Below are 16202 nucleotides of genomic sequence, written 5' to 3'. Positions count from 1 at the left end.
ACGAATTCAATACAGTCACTTACTATATGTGAAGTAATTGAAGACTGGTCCGAAAAAACCATCCTGCGAAGCCTCATCCTTGAGAGGCAACAGCAAAGGCTCTAATTCTTCCAGGGTATAGAGTCCAGGAACTTCACCTACGGAACACGGCACTTCTCGTGAATTTTAGCTGCATTACCCCAGCTGAAACACACTTTACATCCACAACACTTGTTCTATTTTTGTATCAGTCTGCTCTTATTCAGGCTGTTTCCAAAAACACATAACCCTATCACCTCTCTGTTACTCACAAATCTCCCTCTGTTGCCTTCATTCGATAAAACTCAAACTCCTGAGCAAGCCGTTCGAGACAGTGGACCATCTAGCTGTCCACCTGTCTTTGAGGGTTCTTCTCCACCCCTCCCATACGAGACCTTGTATTCTAGCCTCAGTGAATGTCTTTGTGTCCCATAAATATAATGAAATACTCCCTCTTCCTGGAATTTATATGCACAGCCTTCCCCTGGTCTTTACCTTCCCCCCCAAATTACCATGTGTCCCAGGAGACACTGCTGTGCTGACTTCCCGGGTGCTGGGGAGAGCACTCTTTCTCTCTCCCACATCTAAACATGTCACTGTTCAGCATGTATCACATCACGTAACCATGAATGAAGTATTTTCCTTTCCTGCTCAATTAGATTCTGAATTCCCAAAGGACAAATATTTGATCATGTTCAATATTAACCTTAGAACATCCTTAGCAAAGTATCTGGAACATAAATATTTATTAGATGAATGAATGAACGAATGAAAACCTGTACTAGAAATCAGAACTAGTGCAGGGCCTGCTATAAGGCAACAGAATGGTGAAAGGCAAATCACACTGGATTAAGACCACAAGTGTAACTAGGTCTTATTTACAACTATGAGTCCAGTATTTAGAACTGGGCCTGGCACATAACAGGTGTTTAATAAACATTTATTAAGCCAATATACTTAAAGTTTGCAAGAACCAGTAAGATTAAGTAAAAACCCTTTTGCTGAGCATGCAAGGCAGTGCATTCACACAGGGCCCATCACAGCCTCATCCCTACTTTCCCTCAGGCCCAACTCAGAGGTGCCGGACCACATCTTGTCTGCCAAGCTTGTACCTACCCAAACACACACACACACAAATCTGCTCTGTCTTTCAATTTCAGCCATAACAAGACACTTCTTTTTTTTTTTTTTTTTAAGATTTTTATGTATTTATTTGACAGAGACAACGAGAGCAGGAACACAGGCAGGGGGAGTGGGAGAGGGAGAAGCAGGCTTCCCGCTGAGCAGGGAGCCTGATGCGGGGCTGGATCCCAGGACCCTGGGATCACGACCTGAGCCGAAGGCAGACGCTTAACCCACTGAGCCACCCAGGCGCCCCAACAAGACACTTTCGATTCCTTAAATGTAGCAAAGAAACCTAGCTCTACGTACATACTATCCACTACAGCAATAAGAATTTGAAATAGAAAAACGAGACAAAGGCCTATTTTCTCTGAAAGTATTTTTCAAATACTTTTTTGCTAAAAATGTTGGTAAAATTTAACTTATGATTTTTGAAGTTACAACTTGATAATAAAGACCAATTTATCTCAAGGTAAAAAGGTAAAAACAATAATCACTGCTGCTTATGTGGATGTTTGCTTTCACAAACAAAACAAAACGAGAATCCTAGCACAAAGCTGTCTCTCTGCTGGACCAGTTTCAGCCATAAGGAACAGGCCTCCACCTAGTGACGACTGAAGCAAGATGCAGGGACACACACCGTACACATGGACAGGAGTGGTCCTGTGAGCAGGTCCCGAGCCCCAGCAGCCCCACTCCAGCACCTGCCTCTGCAGGACTTGGGCCGGAGACTGGCCTGCTGACTGCCTAACCAGCGTCCCCGCCTGCAGTCACGTGAACATCAAATGTAGACACTTCCTATTCTAAGTCATACGTGTTCCTCGACCAGAGCTGTGAAATTCTGAAGAGAAGACTATTTCATTTCAGAGCCCACCTAACATGACACAAAACAAGCATTTACTAAACACGGGGTCCGACAGATGCATCATGGAAACTAGCTTTTAACAAGGTTTACTTTGTACTTAAATAACAAAACAATCTTGGTCCAAGTTTAAAACTAAGCTACCTCCTACCAATTCTAACAGTGACAACTCATAAAGAGATTTGAATAAATGTCACAAATTCTTCAGAAAAGGAAGACATATAGGAAATTGCAGGTATCCTCTCCAGAAAACCATGAAAACAGTCAGGTGACTCAAGAGACAACAAGAGCATACCGCGATCTGGGAAACATGGACCTCAGATATTGAGAATATATCTGTATTTACATATCCATGTTAAGGCCATTATTCAACCATTCCACTAACGATGGACAGTGAGGTTCCATCACATTTTTATTATGAATTATACTATGCATTTCCCTGCATGCTAAATCTATTATTTCTGTAGGTGAAATTCCTACACGTAATAGAGCTGCTATATTAAAGGGTACGGCACATTTTTTTTAAACAACACCGACTGATAACTTTCCAAAAAAACTGTAACAGATAATGGTCCCACCAAAAGCATATGAGAGGGCCAGTTTTTCAGGACATTCACCAACATTAATCATTTTGGGGGCACGCCTGGGTGGCTCAGTCAGTTAAGCGTCTGCCTTCGGCTCAGGTCATGATCCCAGGGTCCTGGGGTTGAGCCGCGTGTCGGGCTCCCTGCTCAGCCTGCTTGTCTCCCTCTCCCTCTGCTGCTCCCCCTGCTCGTGCTCTCTCTCTCCCTCTCAAATAAATAAATCTTTAAAAAATAATAATAATAATAATCATGCTTATGTAATTCTTCAATCTCCTGATTTTATAAAAATGGGCTTTCTCAATTCTCCAGCTCCAAGCATGTTTAATCCCAGGACCCCTGAGTAAAACCCATACCACACATGCTCTGAAACACAATTTTACACTAGGTAACATTATTACTTTTTTTTTCTTTGAAGAGAAACCATTCACTTGCCTGAAGACAAAAGGCTATTGATCATCTCCAGAAACGCAGGATGCACGAACTGGTAATCCTCAAGAAGCAGAACCACCTGCTGGGCTTCAATCCCTGCAAGATGCAGCACCTGCGCGGAAAGTGACAACAGAGGTCTTCGCACCCATTACAGGTGTGGGGCCCAGCTAAAAACCGCCATTCTTCACGCAAATAACGTCTTTCTTTTCTCCTTTTTCTCTCTTTCTTTCTTTGTAATCAAAATTAAAAATCAAACTTCAGCCATATAGTTTGGAAGGTAAATCCAGTCCATGAACAAACAGTTGGGGAAATGTTAATATGATTTCACAGCTAAGACAGACGATCATTTTTAAATACACCCACCTGTGTCCTATATAAATTCTGTCCTTTTATCTTCCATGTCCACCTAGCCTCTCTGTACATAAAAATATAATTTTCTAATAACCACGGGGAAAATCATCATCCATATTAAAGACTACGATGTATATCAGAGACATAATGGTCTCTGAAGGCTTTTAGAATAACAAGTAATTGTGCTTTAAAACCAAATAAAGCAAAGGATTTGAGTAACTCACGTGTTTGAGATCATTTTTGAACTGCTTCAGTTCATAGCCTCTGGAAATCTTTGGAGAAAACAGCACGGCTCCATGCATATGACTGACCAGGGAAGTAATGGTCCGCCGGCCCACGCCACTCCGTCCTGCCAGGAGGAGGGAGCCTCCAGGGAAGCTCAGCACCCTGTCGATCCGAGACATATACTCCAGCACTTCTTGGAAAAGTAAAATATCTAAATTCTGGCTATCTCGTCCATAATGAATGAGGCCCTTTTAAAAAACCACAAAGAATATTTTATCATTAATATATGCCCCATTACATAACAAAAATGTTATCTAGAGGAAGGCTTACACTTCTGATACACTCTGGAAAAGGGGCTAAGTGGCGGTGTGTCATCTTATGCTCCATGGCCTACCAGCAATCCAGCTCTTCTACGAAAAACCTTGTGTGATACCAAACACGTTCAAGAGCTCACAGTCATCAGACGCCTGCGGGACGCTGCTGATACGGCGGGAAAGACGTAGGGAGACACAGCAGGCTAATTACAAAAACTTCAAAAACTCTCAAATTTTACTAGTTGTTTCAACTCAGATCAGTGTGTGCAGACCATAAAACCTAATGTTGTGAACTCCTGCTGGTGCGCACTGCAGGGGAATGAATCCAGAGCCCCCGTGCGGGCCGCCCCACCAGCAACTGTGCGTCAGCGCGAGGGACGCCAGACGCTGCAGCCGTAACAGCTTCCAGCACACCCAGACTCGGCAGCATCCATCCCACGCACAGCACGAGCTTTTCTGGATATAAAATCCACACTCGCTTCCAAAGCAAATCATCATACATATAACACTGTTTCTCCTTCTTATATTGTCTAATTTCACAAAGAAGAACGAACTAAACACATCTCTAGTAGAGTGCGCCTCAGTTTCAGTGAACCAGCGCACCACCACCACCTGGGAGCCCGGGAGAAATGGGGAATGAGACTTCCTCAGGCTGCGACCCAGGAGGCAGCGTATTTCCTGGTTCTCAAAGTGATTCTAATGCTCGCTGAACTTGGACACCACTGCTCTAGGATGATTTTCCAATTAATATTAAACCTCATTAGTAATTCCAACATCAGATACATTTTGCCAACATGTACCTTGGCCATCTTACCCATATGTGTGTGAGTACGGGAGCATTTAGTCAGATCTACCACAACAGACCACACCCCACAAGAACCAGCTCGGTCTATTGTATAATCTTTGTCTGCCTCGGAAACCTTACAACAAATATTTCTTAAATGACTACAATCATAACCAAATCCCAATTCAAACTCATGATTCAGATTATACCTTTCTCTTTTTTTTAAAGATTTATTTATCTGAGAGAGCAGCACACACATGAGATCACACACGCACGCGCGAAGGGGGAGGGGGGCAAGGGGGGCAGAAGGAGAAGCAGACTCCCCGCTGAGCAGGGAGCCCGACTCGGGACTTGATCCCAGGACCATGAGCCGAAGGCAGACACCCAACCGACTGAGACACCCAGGCGTCCCAAGATTATACCTTTCTAATAACATCCTTGAGATCCGCAGAATTCAGTTTTCCGAGTGGTTTTCCATGGGGAGGCAGTGGCTGTCCTGGGGCCACCCTTGTTCCTGAGTTGTGTCGGGCTCCCCATGTAACATAGAAACTGTCTGCAGAAATGAAAGGTATTTTTGGTTTTATACGTGTATTGGTAATGGCAGCACCAGGAAATACACTGTCCGTTAAATTATTTTTCAGTTAATCCTCCGAATACGATCATCCCCAGAAACGCGAAAGTAAATTACAGTGTGCCTGGTGAGACGATAAAGTCAGCTAAGATACAAAGACCTTACACTGCCATGTCAAACTTTCCCTGAAGAGTAGCTGATGTGTCCCCACTCCAGCCCTGACCCCCACCTCTCTCTCCTCAAACGAAGGGTCCTCCTCCGAGTGCTCCCCACTACTCTCCCTTGTGCTCTTTCTCCCTACTTCCCTCCCCTCCTCCACAATCTCCACATAAAATTGGCAACTAAAACAAACTCAAAACTCTCCTTGAGAAAGAACACAGATTTATAAATACCATCAAGAGCCCTAATTCTAAAATAAAGGAAAAAGTAACTGAATTTTAATTAGAAAACAAAAACCCCACCACTTCCCTTATATTTATCTCCAGCAGCATCCTGTGACCACACAAGGAAAATCTGTTGACCGTTCTGCTGAACCTTTCCCTCCTGATCCGTTGGGGAGGGTGCTCCATAAAGCACCCTCCTTCTCATGTGCTCCGCTCAATGGCAGTTTTAGCTTCCCTGGACCCCAGCTCCTTCACGTCCTTCTCCTTTCCCTCATCACTGCTTTTCCTACACTCTCCTCTCCCTGCAGAAACCTCTATAATCAAACTCTTACTTGGGAACAATGCTGCCATAACCGCCAAGTCCAAATCCCCGTCGTAGTCACTGCCCCCGTCATGACCTGGTGTGCGTTTGAAGCTTTTTCCTTAGATCTGTTGATCCTGATACTCAACAAGGCACAACCACCAGACCTCTCAGTTCTCTGCGTATCCCTTCTACTCTTATTTTCCCTGGGATCTAAATTCAGTCCATTATTCTTTAATCCTAAACACTCCCCTTGAATTATTTAACCTTATTCTGTGGATTAAATTATCAACTACTGATATACCAAAACCCAGTCACCTATTGGCAAGTCTCCCGAGCTCTATCCTGGTCCCATACTTCCAACTGCTTAACAGACATGTAATAAACATACAATGTTCATCACTAAACACCTGTGTTTAAGCACCGCACTTCCCGTTAGAGAGAAGTAGTAAGACAGATGCGACTGCTACCCTCACAGAGCTGATAAACTTGATGCACGTTCCCCAAAAGACACTCAAAGAGCCTGCAAACAGTGAAACACGTAGAGGACTGAACTCACTGTCTCCCCATGTCATCAGGTGTCACCTCAGCTACCGAAGGATCTCCCAGCTTGTGTCCTGCCATATGTCTCTGGCCATCCAGTACATCCTCACTAGCTCTTCCGGGGGAGTACATGGAAGAACTGCACAGCGCCGTACCGCTCCCGTGGGGCCCGGAAAAGCAGCCAAACCCATCGAGGCCCCCGGACCTGGCTCCACTGACTGCGCGATGCTCCTTCTCTGCCCTGCGCTGTGCACGCCAGCTTCCTCATGCCTCTGAACCTATGCGGAGTCTTCCCCCTCGCCACGCAGCACCGTCATCCTTTAACATGATCTGACTCTCCGTATCGCTCAAAAAATTTTAAATCTTAGTTGTTCCTCTAACAAAATATGTACAGAACTTATGTGCTGAAAACTACACAACACTGATGAAAGAAAGCAAAGAATACCTAAATAAATGGACAGATATATCATGTTCACAGACTTCATTATGTTGAGTCTTCAACATAATGAAGATGTCAATTCTCCCCAAACCAATATACAGAGTTAATGCAATTCCTATCCAAAGCTTAGCAACATTACTTATAGATAAGATTATTCTAAAATATATAGAGAAAGGTAAAGAACTTAAGTAGCGAAAACAACTGTAAAAAAGAAGACAGCAGGAGAAGTCAGTCTACCCAACTTCAAGATTTCTAAACTAATGAAAACAGGTGGTGCTCGTGGGAGGACAGACATGTAACTGAGGTAACAGGATGGAGAACCAAGAGAGATGTTCACACAACTATTCTGACAAAGTGCAAAGCAACTCGAGGAAGAAAAGTTCCCTTTTCAGTAAACAGTGCTGGAGCAAGTGGTCATCCGTCGGCAAAGAAGGTGACCCGAGGCCTCACTCTTCACACAGACATTAACTCAAAGTGGACCACTGACTTAAAACAAAACCATAAAACTTTTCGGAAAAAAACACAGGAGAAAATCTTTAAGAACTAGGACCAAATAGAGTTCTTAAACTTGACACCAAAAGATCCTGAAAAAAAATTACTAAGTTGTACTTGATAAAATTAAAATATTTAGCTGTCGGAGACCCTATTAAAAGGATGGAAAGACAAGCGAAAGAGCGGGAGAATATGTTTGCAAACCTCATATTTAACAAAAAACTAGCATCCATAATATATAAAGAACTCTCAAAACTCATTAATAGAAAAAGATAAACCGTCCAATTAGAAAATGAGCAAGTCACAGAAAGAGATACCGCACTTCAAAGGATTCAGAGACAGCACGTGAGCACATGAAAGATGCTCGAGCGCATCTGCTGTTGGCAGAATGCAAATTAAAGCCACAGTGATGTACCCACACGCACTTACCACAGTGGCTAAAATAAAACAGTGTGACAAAAGCAAAGGCAAGTGTGTGGAGCAACTAGATTACTCACATGTTGCTGACGGGAGTGTAAAATGATCCAGCCGTTCTGGAAAAGAGCAGGGCAGTGTGCTTTACAAACCAAGCACAAGAGCACCATGCCCTGCAACTGCACTCCTGAGCACTTATCCCAGAAAAACAAAAGTGCATGTTCACACAAACATCTCTACATGAACTGCTTATAGCAGCTTTCATCCTAATAGTCAAAAACAGAAAATAACCCAGACGCCCTTCAACAGGTAAATGGTTCAAGAAATGGTAGTACCTCTGAATACCCACTCATCAATAGAAAGGAACAAAGTACTGAGACTCACAGCAACCTGTGTGTGTCTCCAGAGAATTATTCTGAGTGAAAATAAGATTCTCGAAATGACAAATTAAATACAGACCAGGCTGGCGGTTTCCAGAGGCGTGGAGATGGCTACAGCAGGGCAGCAGGACAGATAACTCTGAGTATTAACTGTGTCAGTGTCAATACCCTGGTTGTGAGGCTCCACCGTAATTCTGCCAAATGTTACCATCACGAGAAACCAAGTAAAAGCTACACACACGCCGCATGAATTCTTACAATTGTATGTTAATGTGCAATTATCACAAAATAAATTCATTTTTTTATTTCAAGGTTTCAAAGTAACTCCCTCAAAAAAAATTAACCCTTCTACACACTACTATCTAGCATTTATCCCAAATATATTTAGAAAAGTTATACTAATTGTAAAACACTTCATGTTCTATTCTAATTATCAGTTTAACCATCTACTTGCACAAATTTCGTGGCATCTAAACACACTAACGATAGCTACACTGTGAGTGAGGGCTTTCACATCTGTATCTGCCACTGGATTACACGCTTCTTGAGCACAAGAATGTGTCGAGCTTATTTCCAAGTCTTCCAAGATTACATTTTTCTTAACAAATTAATATTCCACTATGTGAAAATCCTACTTGCCCAGATAGGACATCTATCAAGCCTGTATTTTTAAAAAATGCAACCTTTCCTTGAAAAGTAAAACAGTGAGGGGGAAAAAAGCTTGTACTACTTACTGAGTCCTACAAAGGAGACCCTGAAAGATAACAAATTCTAGAGAATTCAGATACCCAATAAGACACTGCTACTGTCTAATGCCCAAAGAACATGCTACTTTCTTTGCAAGAAGAGATACCATTCAGGCAATTCTCAGTCTGAGAAAGATGGTGCCATTTAAGAAACGAAACCTGCCCCCACTAAGCAAGGACAGCTACAGGTCACACGAACAAAGCCTCACTCAGAATGAGCCAACTCTGAGCTGCGACCAGGGCTCGCTCTCGCATTTCATCCTGCCCCGGCTTCTCCAACTCATTTCCTGATTCTGAAACTCAAGCCGCACCTCGAAAATCCCTCTGCCAACCTCCTCATCTTCCTCATCTTCGAAATCCCCTTTGGCCTATGCAATTACGACCGGGGGGCAATACCGAATCTGGCAGGACAGAACGCACTCCATGGGATATTTCTAGCTTTACGGTCTAACCGGACAGAACCTCATTCTGTAGCTTGAAAGCGGTTAAGAAATACTTCGACGATACGGTCTTGTATCAAAGGTCCTTCCGCCACGACAGTTTTCAGACAGTTTTCAGATCACACGCACTACTCCCATAGCAGTTTTCAAAATGCAAGTTGGTTGTTAAGTGGTAACAGTTGCAAATGCAACTGAGCTGCTCTGAGTGAGCGGTGTTACCCTTTATTTATCCTAACTGTGGCTGAAGCTGGAGACAAGAGTACATAAGAAGTTCTGTGCTGGTGACATGATTTACTTTTAAGCAAAAGTTAATTATAATCAAATATGGATTTTCCCAATGATCTTTAAGTCTCATACACGTACGGCTTTAAATAAAACCTTTATTAATAAAAATCCCTCAGGAAACCTAATTTTGAATTGCAGATATAAAACACTATGGCCTGAATCCAAGAAAACAATTATTGTCACTATATTTTATTTATATTTATTTAGAAATCTAGCAAAAAGGAAAAAGCGGCCCCTTACAGTAAAAACAACATTAAAATTACCCAAACGTTTTATTTACACAGAAATACGAAATCATGCTATTAGCAATTAAAGTTTACAATTCTTGTAACATTTATATATTACATAAACTCCATAACTATATTACCTGCCATATTGTCTAATATATCTGAGCCCCAATCTCCTTGAAACACAGACGTTAAAATGCTGTCAAATAAGTGAAGTTCCTTGGCACCAACAATTTTGTCACGAAATAAGCGCCGTGCTTCATAAGCTACGATTTCTAATACATAATCTAGTGGGTGATTTGAGGATCCTAAAAAAGACAACATTTTCTTTAGTTGTAATAGAATTCAAATGACTTGCAGATGGTCTATCTCAACATAATACTAGAAAGAGAGAATAAAAATCTGCATACCGTCAGGTTGGCGTCAGATAAGTACAAGAAAAGGGAAAAAAGGTAAAATTCAATGTGTTATTGATAAGTTGTTTTGATTATTTAAAGAATATATTAAGCATCATTATCTCTAGTTGTTCAATAAAAATACTAATTCCAAAAAGCATATTAAACATCACTAACAATTTTATTTTTCCCCAAATCAAATTTTACCAGCGACAATCATAAACAGTTTAGAACACACACACACACACACACGCACACTCATGCATACACACACAGATACACTATGGCATTCCAAAGAAAGAAAAGCAATTTGAAATCATAAAAGTAAAACTTACCTCCTTCTAAATCATATCTGAATAAGCCAAGAACCCACTGGGTAAGGATGCAAGGAGTAAAGAAATAGTGACTATGATCATCAACTGTAAATTTGGCCCGCACCTGGAAAAGAAAATAAAGTCAACTGTCTGTTCTCATTTTCTAAATACATAATATACATTTTATTTATAATGTATTTCCAAATATATAATGCTATAAATTTTTCAGTCACCACACTCACAGGAATGCCCAATTTCTACTAGTGAGGAGAAACTATATTTCATTAGAACTGATTTCCTTAGTTATCTCATACATTATATTTTACCCATTCAAAAACATTCTCTAAGAGGGGTATTTATAGGCTTCAACAAACTGCCAAATGTTGTCCAAGAAAAAATAAAAGGTTAAAAAGCCCTGCTGAGCAAAGGCACTCAAGGAGGGTGAAGCTAAGCTTTACACACAGTGGTTGCAATTCCAAGGCGCTCCCGGGTCCGGGACAGACATGTTTGCTAACGGCAGGAGCCACAGAGCTGTCTCGTGTTCAGTCACCGATCCCGAACGGATCAAAGTGCAACTCCTGATACATGCCCCGTGAGAGCCTGTGCCTTCCTCCTCATGGACAGGACCCACTGCTCTCGTTCCGGCCTTGATCACTGAGCTTCCGAATTCATTTAGAAAGTAATCAATGCTTTCTAACTTCTCCTGCCCCACATCTACTCCAACACTGCCAAAAGCATCTTCCACAAACACTTCCCTAACTTCCGCATGCTGTCCCCTTTACCTCGGAAGATCTTCTTTCATCTCCAGCCACTCTGGGAATTTCTATTAACTGTTCAAAACTCATATCACATTTCGGGGCGCCTGGGTGGCTCAGTCGGTTGATTTCTTGATTTTGGCTCAGGTCGTGATCTCAGGGTCGTGAGATCGAGGCCCGCGTCAGGCTCTGTGCTGAGCGTGGAGTCTGCTTCAGATCCTCCCTCTCCCTCTGCCCCTCCCCCCACCACGGTGCACACTCTCTCTCTCTCTCTAATAAATAAATACATCTTCCAAAACAAACAAACTCAGGTCACATTTCACCTCCTCTTAACAACTACCACACAGCAGAGTCACGTCCTTCCTCTTCCACGCTATTTGTAACTTGTGCCTATTGTCACAGTTCCACTACTCATCACACTGTAGTAATAATTTATTTACGGGACCAGGTTCCTGACTGGTCTGTAAGCTTCCAGAAAACAGAGACTCAGGCCTCTCTGCATCCCTAGGACCGGCACGAGAAAAGAAGGTATTGAATAAATGTCTTCTGTGCCCTTTACTGCCTGATTTCAAGCACCATCCCGCTTCACTAAGGAAGGAACTGGAGGCATTTCCTCCTAGGCAACAAGAAAGAAGAAACCTCAAAGACCACTCCCTGGTTTGAAGTCTCCAAGACAGAAGCTGATCGAAGTCGGGAGAAAGATCCAGTTTTGCAAAGAAGAGGAACATTCTGAATATGCTAAATTTTAGTTGATAACAGAAAAAGCACCCAGCATTAACTCATTCATTCCATGTTCACTGAGTGTCTATTAGAGCATCTATGCTCAGAGAGCTCACTCTCTGGTAGAAAAGCCTAATCAACAAGACGAAAAGAAAGCTGAAGTGTCAACACAGCTCAGCGTTAAAGGTAGTCCCTCTGGGAGTGAAACCAAGAGACACGACAACGACAATATAAATGAGTAAGTATGTACCTGTTCATACACTTGGACCATAGACCCCGCTAAGAGGTAGATTTTTGATGAAGAGCCCCAAATAGAGTGATTCTTCAGATTTTTATGGAGAACAGGTTCCAAATATGCTCCATAAATTGTCTGTAATTGCTCTCTTTCTGGGTAACTGAAAGAGGGCACATAAGAAAATAGCTGAAAATACAATGTTCTAGATTATTACGTTAATGTTCATTTGTAGCAGTTTTCCAGCTGCGCTGCTCTGAGGTTCGGATACCGCCCCCCCAGTTTATCCAGGGACTAAAGCCAGGCTCTAGGTCCCTATTCTGACCCCTACTTATCTGCTCTCAAATACTGAGGGCCCTAATAGAAGTTTCCGGTGAAATTACTTAAAAACATAATTGTTTGGAAATCACTGATTTTTAGAAAGGACCAAAAGGTAAATTTTGCTTAAGAAAAATTATTTTAAGTATAGCTGACCCATTTGGCAGTAATCAACTCAGAACTGTAAAAGTAGAATATAACAAATGAAATCAACCTGTTTCTCTCAAACCAAAATCTATTTCAATACAGCTTAATTGGTAGCTACAACATTTCTGAAAGTACAATTTAATAGATGGGTGCAATTAGCATGAAAGCATCAAAACAATATTTTTTAAGGCAAAACGGAACAGAGGACAAGCTCCATATCCAAAAAATTTACAAGTTCTTGCAACAATTATGGACCATGGAGATGGGTGCATGCATCAGGATTAATGCTGTCACCCACAAACCTGACCTGACTCCGCCTTGTGCCTGTTTACATATGTTTATTTATCTTCATAAAATTTGACAGTATTTTTGTTTTACGAAACCCTTATTAAAATCTAAAATCCATCATTCAGATTCCTGATACTAACATTTTAGAACAGAGATGATACACAAAACAGTTGGGTTTTATTTCTAATATTTAAGAAGCACTGATTAACGCCTTTATCACCCTAAATTACTGCCTAAAGTTTAGGAAGGACAGGGAAAAAAATAACAGAACTCAAGTTTGACTATTTTTATATTCTTCATTTTAAAAAATTATCATTAATGGATACCTTTAATAAAATTCAAATACAGAAGACGTCGCCCCAGATTTAAAAAAAAAAAAATTTAAGAACACTACGATACATACTCCACAGCACAAAGACGAACAATGGAAGTAAATCTGGTGGTCAGCTTATGTCTTCCCAGTCTTCCTCCAGCTGACATAGAAGCCACAATTTGAATATTTTCTAAACCAACCCATTCCAAATTTTCATCATAAAATCCTTGATATGTCAGTACCTTTTTGAACATAAATGTATTTTAAATGTTTTAGGCTTAGGATTTTCTAATAGTGATATAAAATATTTTTGCATAAAATTCAACTGTTTCCAAATGCAATCATCCTCCTCTACCTAACTCAAAAATTTAAGATTGAAATATACTTTAAATTCTTATAACATTGAAAAATAATACTCTTCAAGACTCTGCATTCAATTAATGTTAGCTGAATTATCCTCATTTTTAAAGTGCTTTTCTCTCTAATAAACATTAAAATCCAGATGACATATAAATCTACCAGCAATTAGGGAAAAAAAAGTGAAAGAAATCAGGAAAAATATAAGGAAACTATTTTGGTTTTCTTTATAAATATTCTGTCATATTCTACAGTTCCATAGTAAAGCTAAGTTTGAACCCATATAAACATCATAAACTCTAATTTAGAATGCAGGGTTTCCAATGTGAAGCAAACCACATAAATAACGACTTCCACACTGACAGAATGCTTGGTGTCCGACCTTCGCCTTTACTCGGGCTAAGAGGCAGAGTACTGAGCTACGGAAGCCCGTCAAGGGCCATGACCAAGGACATCTACCTGCTCTCTGAAAAATGCATCCCTAGAAAAATGAAGCAGAAATTTCCCCAAATCCCACATCATCCCCAGCTTCTGCTTTCCCTGTTTTAGAAATAAAGGACAGGAAGTAAGTATAGGGTGAAGGTTGTTTTTACTCTTCCTGTCATACGTTATCTTGCTGTAATGCTAACCTCTATAGGGAAGAACATCAAAGAAGGGAGGCTTGTGGGGCACCCGGCTGGCTCAGTCAGTAGAGCCTGCGACTCTGGACCTTGGGGTCGTGAGTTCGAGCCCCATGCTGGGTGCAGAAATTACTTAAAAATAAAATCTCTAAAAAAGAAAAAAAAGAAAAGGCAGGAAGAAAGTAGTCCTGGAACCAGATTACTACAAGCTTTGGGAGTTTAATGTCCACAACACATGCTGGATAAAACTGACCCTGAGGAGGAAAGCAGATTTTCTAACCCTTTCCCATTACATCCTAACACTTCAAGGAGTAAGACTCACCTGTTGCAGGAAAGCAACCAAAGTGCTAGTGCCCCATTTGTCAAGCTTGGGCAGGTTGATATCTTTCAAGTACAGAACAAGCCTCTCGCAGTCCTTCGGTCTGTACACGCGCCCCGTGTTAGTACTGATCACCATGCAGGTCTGGCTCAGCTTCTGCAGGAGATGCTGAGACGTGGTCTGGGCACTACAGTGAACTGCAGCGATCTGAGTGGACCGGAGCTGGGAAAAGGCATACCTGAGCAGCATCCTACGAGAGACGGAGGACATTGGACTTCGAAAACACAACCAATTAAACGCTGTGTATAGTCAACATAAAATTTCTATCTTATAAATATTTCAGTTTCTAAATTATGTAGTATGATGTTTAAGGGGAAAATGGTAAACATGGATATGGCTTAACAGGTAGCTTTCTAATTTTTACAATATAAAAAAATAAATTCATATTTGAAGTCATTCTTGGGACTCATTCAACAAAAAAAAAAAATCAAAGTTTACAGAAATAATTTAACTTGATAAAGTACATATAAAAGATACCAACTGTTTCCCCACAGTTGAAGGAAAGATTTTAAGATATTAAGTCCTCCAAGTTAAAAAAATATTTACTATGATTTTATAGAATTTTTAAATTACTACTAAAAATGTGAAACTAATAATCATGTCTCCTTTATTTCCAGATCCTACACTCAGTAGGCACTAAAAGTGGGCTGAATTACACTGATATAAAAGTTATTTTTAAATAGAGAGCTAATTTCAAGATGCCTTTTTTATCACTAAAGCAGGTAATAATTTGTGAGTGTATCTAAGGTATTCAGTTTTTGTTGGGATTGTATGCATGTATCTTCTCAGACTGTTCTCTTTCCATCAGAAAACACATAAGCTGGCAGGAAAAAAAGACATGTTCTTCTCTATAATTCTCTACAGTCCTATCATTTTTACAAGTAGTGACAATGGAAAGAGTCCTTCATGAAAATGTAAATGCTACTTTAAGCAAAAGAAAGGTAACAGAGCTGTTAAATTACTTTAAAAGAAGAAAGGAATACAAATCCACACTATGTACCTCAATCAACAATTTTCTGCTCTTACCCTTTGCCACATCCTTCTGGTCCTACAAGAATAAATGGCTGTTTAGTATCAGAACTTAACCACGGTTTGAAATAATCCAGTCCTCGCTGCATGTCAGGAATCTGAATGACGGGGAGAGTTTGGCCATTACTGAAATCATCGGCCGTCAAGTTTTCTGGCTTCTTCAGCACGTAAGATGCTAATCGTCCTCTACTCGAGTCATAGTAAGTATCCATTGGTTTGTGAGGGTCTGGAGGAGATTCTCGTGCCCAATTAAAAACCTGCAGAGGAAAAAGTTGTGATAGGTTTTCACATACTCCAAACAAGAGTGTATGAAATTTTAATTCTTCAAAGTCAATGTCCCAAAGTCAATCATCTTAGTTCAAAGAAAATTCTCCTATGCTAAACCTACCAAATACCTTTTATAATTAAAGCAACATGCTATGTCA

General features: G+C 40.9%; 1 protein-coding gene across 14 annotated transcripts in view; it reads right to left on the bottom strand.

Annotated features, from left to right (window-relative positions):
- Positions 1-16202, bottom strand: part of DYNC2H1 (dynein cytoplasmic 2 heavy chain 1) — a 300244-nt gene that overhangs the window by 216178 nt on the left and 67864 nt on the right. For 13 of the 14 annotated variants that reach the window (XR_004302235.1, XM_032427898.1, XM_032427903.1 and 10 more), the window contains 10 exons: positions 15775-16034; positions 14692-14938; positions 13483-13634; positions 12345-12489; positions 10641-10743; positions 10051-10218; positions 5112-5242; positions 3591-3839; positions 3019-3127; positions 24-137 (listed from right to left, as the gene is read on the bottom strand). Coding sequence is in view for 13 of the 14 variants with exons in the window: in XM_032427898.1 (XP_032283789.1) it covers positions 24-137; positions 3019-3127; positions 3591-3839; positions 5112-5242; positions 10051-10218; positions 10641-10743; positions 12345-12489; positions 13483-13634; positions 14692-14938; positions 15775-16034 (1678 nt within the window). In the remaining variant the exon portion in view is untranslated. The remainder of the gene's footprint in view (positions 1-23; positions 138-3018; positions 3128-3590; positions 3840-5111; positions 5243-10050; positions 10219-10640; positions 10744-12344; positions 12490-13482; positions 13635-14691; positions 14939-15774; positions 16035-16202) is intronic. The other variant, XM_032427900.1, reaches the window with a different exon arrangement.

Source organism: Phoca vitulina, unplaced genomic scaffold, assembly GCF_004348235.1.
Source record: "Phoca vitulina isolate PV1807 unplaced genomic scaffold, GSC_HSeal_1.0 scaffold38, whole genome shotgun sequence".
Lineage (NCBI taxonomy): Eukaryota > Metazoa > Chordata > Mammalia > Carnivora > Phocidae > Phoca > Phoca vitulina.
This window is presented reverse-complemented; position numbering and strand designations above follow the sequence as displayed.